Raw genomic sequence first — 8,076 nt, 5'->3', positions numbered from 1 at the left:
CACACGATCCTTTAGAAATTATTCTAATATTCTGATTTCCTGTTTATAAAACATTTATTATTTTTATTATTATTTTGAAAACAGCTGAGTTGAAGTTTTGCAGGTTTCTTTGATGAATAGAAAGTTTTAAAAAAAAATTTATACTGACTCCAAACTTTTGTATAGTGTAAAAAAAAAGCTTTTTATTTCAGATAAATGCTGATCTTTGGATCTTTCTATTCATCAAAGAATCCTAAAAAATGACTCAACTGTTTTGATAAACATAATTATAAAAATGTTTCTTGAACAGCAAAGAGCTTTGATCACAGAAATGAATTACGTTTTAAAAATATATTCAAATAGAAAGCAGTTATTTTAAATAGTACAAATATTTCAAAATTGTACTGTTTTTGCTGTTCTTTGGGTCAAATAAATGCAGGCTTGGTGAGCAGAAGACTTCTTTAAAAACGTTAAAAATCTGTTAAAAAACTTTTGACTGGTAGTGTACGTTGTATTAAATCTTAACAAATACGTTTTCTCAATTGCTAATACACTTCCCTGAAATACATTTCTCAATATCACCACAGAATAATAATTACCAAATCAAATGTACAAACCAGAAGTGTGAAGGTGAGTGATGTCTGCATGAGCACATGGTGTAAAACTACACATGGTTTTGAAAAAGAAAAAAGTTCCCTTTTTGGTTATGATTCAGGATATTTGGCTTATAAAACGGATGTAGTGTCTCTTACAAAAAATTGTAAGAGAAATAAAGCAAACATGCGCAAGCGGCATCCGTTCCTGACGTGGCGGCGCGAGACGCGTACACACCTCCTCACGTGGGCCGCCGCTATTGGACGCGCACTGCCTAATAATGTTCAACTTGGAGGCGCAGGTGTCAAACCGAAACTACCCGCATGTAAATATCATATTCAGGTTTCAGAGCAATGCTTACTGAACTCATAAAAAACTGACAGTTTCTGAGAGCACTTCCTGTTATCAAGTTAAAAAATAGTCTCTGTGGCGATAGTGAATTTAGTTTATTCATTGAAGTTCTTGCAGAAGGTAAGATAGGGTAAGATCAGGAATACTATATATATATATACTATATTTTTTTCGACTTTAAAAAATACAACAGTAACAGTAACGATGGTGTGAAATTTCTGTGATGTTGAATGTACAGGCAGTGATGCCTCAAATCACGTCAGGTGTGATCCTGCAGCTAATGCTCCTGCTGTCAGCTCTACCTGCGCAGTATCTCATCTCCAAATGGACCAGCGGCACCGAGACACAACGACACATCGCCACTCAGAGGTAAACACACTTGTGTGTGTATACAGTTAAAGTCAAAAGTTTACATAAATCTTGTAGAATCTGCAAAATGTAAATCATTTTACCAAAATAAGCGGGATCATACAAAACGCGTGTTATTTTTTATTTTGTGCTGGCCTGAATAGGATATTTCACATAAACGATGTTTACATATAGTCCACAAGAGAATATTTGAATTTATAAAAATGACCCTGTTCAAAAGTTTACAGTTGATTCTTAATACTGTGTTGTTACTTGAATGATCCACAGCTGTCTTCTGGGAAACCTGTAAGTATCTTATGTAGCTTCGGAAGGGCAGTACTAAATGAAAAAAAAAAAGATATTTAGGCAAAATAAGAAAAATGTACACATCTTCATTCTGTTCAAAAGTTTACACCCTGGCTCCTAATGCATCGCTTTTTTTCTTCGGAAGCATCAGTGAGTGTTTGAATCTTTGGCAATAGTTGCATATGAGTCCCTCAGTTGTCCTCAGTTTGAAAAGATGGATCTTACACAAAAATGCTGAAAAAATAATTTGTAGAGACCTGAAGGACTTTTGTATGATCCCTCTTATTTTGGAAAAATAATTTATATTTTTCAGATTCTGCTAGGTGTATGTAAACTTTTCACCTCAACTCTATATGTCACACTACGTGACTATTTAAAAGGAAAACAGCATTATCATCTCTTATACACTACAATTGAGAAGTTGGGGTCAGTAAGATTTTTTAAAATACTTCTATATGGGGCAGCCGTGGCCTAATGTTTAGAGAGTCGGACTTGTAACCCCAAGGTTGCAGGTTCGAGTCTCAGGTCCGGCAGGGATTGTAGGTGGGGGGAGTGAATGTACAGCACAATGTACGCACAATGGCTGCCCACTGCTCCGGGTGTGTGTTCACTACTGTGTGTGTGCACTTGGATGGGTTAAATGCAGAGCACAAATTCCTAGTATGGGTCACCATACTTCACCTCCTTTCCTTTCCTATACTCTTATTCAGAAAGGATGCAACAAGTTCATCAAAAGTTATTTCTTTTTAACTTAGTTTATCATAGAAACCTGTAAAAATATATCATGGTTTACACAAAATATTAATCAACATAAATGTTTTCGACTTTTATGTTGAAAAAAAATTGGAAATGTTTCTTGAGCAAATCATCATTTTAGAATGATTTCTGAAGGATCATGTGACACTAAAGACTGGAGAAATGACTGCTGAAAATTTAGCTTTGCCATTATAGTAATTCATTTAATTTTAAAAGGTTTTAAAACCGAAATCACTCATTTTAAATAGTAATAATAGTCAACAGTATTAATGTCTTACAGTATTTTTAATAAATGCAGCATTAGTGAGCATTCATAAAATTGAAGCCTAAAATCTTATTTTTTATTGAAACTTATTTGATGGACATTGTATTTCAGATTTGGTGGTAAGGCAATTTTAATCAGCTTCTTTTGCAAGAGCTGCTTTTGTTGAGTTATAAATTAATTAATATTAATATAAATCACACCTATTAATACAGGTCACACTTTAGGTTGGGGACCAATTCTCACTATAATGTATACTACATTATAATGTCAGCCATGACTTTTATATAGCCATAATTTGTATTTGTCTAGGAAACAAGTTTGTTTGTTTGTTTGTTTTGAAGATCATGGACACAGAGAGCTTTCGTAAAGAGCTTGATTTTTAGGCGAACTGACCAATCATAACACAGAATCCACCGTTTTTCCGACAAACAAATCAGGCAGGAGAGTAGATTAAATTCGGTGAGCTTAAACTTGAAGAACTGTGTGTATTGATGTCTTTCCGTAGTTTAAATAAAGTATGTTCTGGTGTTTATTCATGTTTATTTCGTGCTTTAAAGGTTGTATCAGCGATTTCTAGCCTGAAACATAAAGTGTCAAATTCAGCTGAGCTTTCTTCACGATCCGCTCGCTGCCTGCCCCATAAATTGTCTGTGAAAAAAACGCGTCTCTCTGGTCAGCCTAGGGTCCGAGATATGCCAAAAAAAACAAGCGGCACTACCAACCTTTCCACAGATAAACAAACAGTGTTCCAACCAATCAGCGTCAGGGGTTTGGTGTTGTGGACTTTCCTACTGGTGCAGGGATGTGAGGGAGGCGGAGCGAAAGTCCACAACACCAAACCCCTGACGCTGATTGGTTGGAACACTGTTTGTTTATCTGTGGAAAGGTTGGTAGTGCCGCTTGTTTTTTTTGGCATATCTCGGACCCTAGGCTGACCAGAGAGACGCGTTTTTTTCACAGACAATTTATGGGGCAGGCAGCGAGCGGATCGTGATGAAAGGTCAGCTGAAATTGACACTTTATGTTTTAGGCTAGAAATCGCTGATACAACCTTTAAGTAAATATGAGAAGACGATCAGTTCATGTGCCATTTGAAAATACACTGCAGAGAAAAGACGACACTGACAACATACCAACACACAGATGCTTTTAGTAAAAAACAGTCTCTGCTTTCAAAATTTGTCTTTTATTTTAAGAAACTCAAACAAAAAATACCAATTTGTGGCTCTTTGATGTGTCTTTAATGTGAACTGATCATCTTTTCCTCTTTACTAGTTATTATAGCATGAAATAAACATCAGAAGGTATCTTGTTTCATCTGCGGAAAGTCATCCACGCACACCATTTTCAAGTTCAAGTCCACCGACATTATTCGACTCTTCTGTCTGGTTTGTTTGTCAGACAAAATGGCAGATTCACCATTATGATTGATCAGATCGTCCTGTCAATCAAACTCCCTACATAGGGTCAGTTAGGCCGTCAAAATATTTTCAATAGTTTAAAATGTATTTGAAAAAAGGTTAAAAGTGATAACATGTGAGACTGTACACTCTTAATGCCATAGAAGAACCATTTTTGGTTCCACAAAGAACCATTCAGTCAGAGGTTCTTTAAGGAACCATCTCTTTCTTAACTTTTTACAATCTGAAGAACCTTCTTTCGCCACAAAGAACCTTTTGTGAAACAGAAAGGTTCTTCAGATGTTAAAGGTTCTTTATGGAACCATTTAAACAAAAAGGTTCTTCTATGGCATCGTGAAGCACCTTTATTTTTAAGGGTGTATGATGTTGTTGTCTTGAAATATCCCAATACATCTTTCATATTCAGAATCATTGACACATGGGACTCCATAAGAAAATCCTACTTGAACACAGCTGCTTGGGTTGACTGGCTAAATAGCTGGATTCCCAAACTACCGTAAGTCTATGCTAATTCTCTTCTAAAATGAATTCTGATTCACTCAGATGCTGAAGTGGGATGTCATTGTCACATTACAGGACCTTCGGTGACGAAGAGGAGGTGTACCAGACTCTGGAAGATGCACTTGCAATCGAGCTGATGATGCATGATAATGAGCATGGGTACTTTGCAGGTAATTTGTCTGAATTATCTCAAATGACAGCAGTCATTTAGATACTGTATGTCATCTGACATTAGAATTTAATTTGTTTTTATCTGGGGTATGAATGTGGACAAATACAAGTAACAGAACATGATAGATTATTGTTGTATGCTATCAGTGTCAAAAGAGGTGCGAAGCCCCAGGCCGACATACGTGCTGCACCGTGTAGGTCAAGTTGTGATTGAGACACAGAATAAGATGGTTGGGGTGATTGTGGGATGGGATGAAGGACTCAGAGCCCCACCAGAGTGGATCAAGAGAAAGAAATACACAGACTCAGAGGTTTGTAAAGTACATAAACACTGTCACAGAAATATAACAGTAGTTCAATAAAAAGGTGTATTTGTGTGTAGCTGGAGAGAGCCATGGACACTCCTCATTACAGAATCATGTTCAGTGGACCTGATGCCTCATCAGTACTGATTGGATACATGCCCCAGTATAATGTCAAGCTCTTTCAAGGCTTTCAGGTGCAGAGAAATCTTTTACCTTTATTTTCCTTCTTATAACTTCTGTGATCTGATTTTAATCAGTGTCTGTCTTGTGCTACAGCCTGACATTCCTATTCTAGAGCAGTATTTTTCACACTATGATGGGGAAAAGTTTGTTATGGAGGAATGGTTGCAAGAAATCTACCCTGACGACTGAAGAAGTGAAAACTTTGCAATTTAGAAACGCTTGGAAACACAGGCATGATGTCTGCTACCCTTCATTGACAGTATTGATTCTTTTAAAGCGATGGAAAAAAGACAAAGAAAGCAAGTGAATTTGAGAGCTATGTCTTGTTTACATACCCCATATACATATATTTCAGTTATTAAACTTAGTCTTGTGGATTATATGTAAATATATGTTAAGCAGCCTTCTCAGGGTTGAACTAAAAAACACAAAAAGCAATTTGTAGTATCGCTTTTATATTTTTAAACCGATTCATGTTTTGAAAACTTAGCAAGGGATAAGTAAAGTTAGGAGGAAAATGAATAGGTCAATTATAGATTAAATTAAATGTTTTATAATATGCTATTAGATCAAAATACACAGAAAAAAAAATGATTTAACTCTCAGTTAATATTATATAGTTTATTTATTTACATGAGAAAAACAGAAGGATTTGTTGCTTAAAACAGTATTGAGAATGTAGTAAACAGTGTTTAAATGAAAGCCATTAATACAGACATGATTTCTTATTAAAGTTTAATTTATTTAAAACAGGCCTACTTTAAATGTTGTCTTTCTTTCTTAAAAGCCATCAGTCTATAAAGTGTTTTCACAACGTATCATCAGTTGGTCATATTGGCGGCACTGAATGTAAACAATGCCACCGAACTGGTCGTACCTCACAGATTATTGCTGCTGAAAATAGTCAATTATTGTCATGTTTTGGGCTCTACTTATCGGTCGGACCGGGAAAAACATTTGGAGTGCTAGACCTGACAAAAGTTATAACAAATCAAGGAGAAGAGTGCAAAAAAAAACTGAGGAACAAAAGGCATTTGTGGTTGGTCAAACTGAACAAGGATTTCCAGGGCAAGAATCTCAACAACATTTGTGTTTGTTCTTATAATTTCCAGTCGGGTAGGTGAAATATTAGGCTAATATCTGAATTAATATTGCTTGTACATATCTTTACCTCATATTAACCTTTCCTGCTTACTAAGTACTTCTCTATATGATTTAGCAGCTTCCGTATGTTTTTTATTGTTGTTTAGACAGCGAAAATTAGAGGAAGAAAGTATTTAGTAGTACATTAACCGTGCAATCCATGCTGTTGTTTACATCCAAGTATCTCCTATGGCCACGCATCCAGGTGACTGACCAAATCATGACATAAGTGCAAACTCTCTATATGCCATTCCCATAATGCCTTGGGAACCATGAAGTACACATTGCTCCTCCAAAAACATGTCTTCTTAATAGTAATAAAATATGTTTTAGCCACATTAATGAGTATGAGGACTAAAGTGATTATAAAATAAACATGAGGAAATCTGGGTATGTTGCAGGCCATCACTTATTCAGCAAGTGCAGGTATGTGGCTTGTTTTTTTTACTTCAAGCATTATTTTTTTTGGAGTGATGGACCAGAAATGGCAATATAGTCATTATGGTTATGTGTTGTTTTCAAACTCTTAATAAAGTGTTCATTAACAACAGGTGGTTGTAAATATTTCGCCATAAAATGTTCTTCCAATTAGGGATGGGCATATCGATCCTAAAGTATTGATATATCGATACTGATGCGAGTATCGAAAGTACCGATACTCAAATTAAAAATATCGATACTAAGGTGTGTTTTATTTACCAGTGATTTTGTTTATTTAACAAAAAGCAAGGCGTACAATGTGCTTTGAATTGGACGTATAACCTATGTTAGGGAATAACTGTGCATGATATAACAATTTTCCTACTCATCTGAACGCACACAAATGTTGCAAGACAGAACCAATCAATCACAGAGAGCATTCACTCCCTTCAGACAGTGCTTTCAAACAGGGCTGCGTTTCCCAAAAGTATCATAAGAAAGCATTGATGCTTTTGGGAAATGGCAGCCCAGAACAATGCTTATCAGAGGACAGAAAATAAAAACATGTTTAAGCTATTTCACAATAAACAAACTGAAATTGTAGCCTACATAATTTGTGCAATTACATTTCTTTAAATTAACACTTAAAGTTCATTGATCATGTTTTGTATTAATGTTAATATAAATTATAATATAAATTATACACTGTATATATTATGTGTGCAACAGCCTTTTTACTCTTATTAATTTAATAAATGTAATAATTTAAAAGTTAAGTTTAGAAGCATCGTATCGGTATCGATATCCATGATACTGGCCTTAAAAGTATCGGTATCGTATCGATTCGAAAACAAAATAAGTGGTGTCGCCCATCCCTACTTCCAATACCTGCCTGACAATTTATGTGTCTCCGCACAGCCAATAGCAGAGTTTGGGGCAGGGCTACTGTAGCAGGCTGAGCCAGATGGTGTTCAGCTGGTTTTAGTGCGTCATTCGCAAACGCTAGTGATGGAAAAAAACAAACCTTTTAGAAGCTTCGAATCAATTGAACCAAACACCACACTCTAGTGGCGCCTGCTGGTTAAACTGTGTAAATGCAACAAACAACTCCAAATCATGCATAAAAACATTTTACGAAAAAATTTCACAAACCTATTCCAAATGTGTTATTGAAACTGTAATACATAAAATTTTATTAAAGTTGCATTTCGAAACAGTTATGACGTGAGGCTGACTCGTTTACTGAAATCACGTGACCGTTTATTAATACACGCTCTGAATCACTTTTGAAACAAATTATTCATAAAGGTTTCGAAGCTTCACGAAGCTTGTG

The 8,076-nt window shown here is 35.6% G+C and overlaps 1 protein-coding gene across 2 annotated transcripts; it reads left to right on the top strand.

Annotated features, from left to right (window-relative positions):
• The first annotated feature begins 897 nt into the window (after positions 1-897).
• On the top strand, positions 898-6,038 carry LOC141291686 (uncharacterized). Of its 2 annotated transcripts, none has more exons than XM_073823841.1 (7): positions 898-1,054; positions 1,163-1,293; positions 4,427-4,516; positions 4,597-4,691; positions 4,840-5,003; positions 5,075-5,191; positions 5,274-6,038. In XM_073823841.1, exons 2-7 carry the CDS (start codon positions 1,169-1,171, stop codon positions 5,367-5,369), a joined length of 687 nt encoding a protein of 228 aa, XP_073679942.1. In that variant the 5' UTR covers positions 898-1,054; positions 1,163-1,168; the 3' UTR covers positions 5,370-6,038. The 2 variants fall into 2 exon arrangements, with proteins under 2 accessions (XP_073679942.1, XP_073679941.1); XM_073823840.1 differs by having other exon boundaries at positions 898-1,044; positions 5,274-6,037.
• Positions 6,039-8,076: the final 2,038 nt, after the last annotated feature.

Source organism: Garra rufa, chromosome 18 (assembly GCF_049309525.1).
Source record: "Garra rufa chromosome 18, GarRuf1.0, whole genome shotgun sequence".
NCBI lineage: Eukaryota > Metazoa > Chordata > Actinopteri > Cypriniformes > Cyprinidae > Garra > Garra rufa.
The sequence above is the reverse complement of the archived record's forward strand: the minus strand, read 5'-3'. Positions and strand labels throughout refer to the sequence as shown.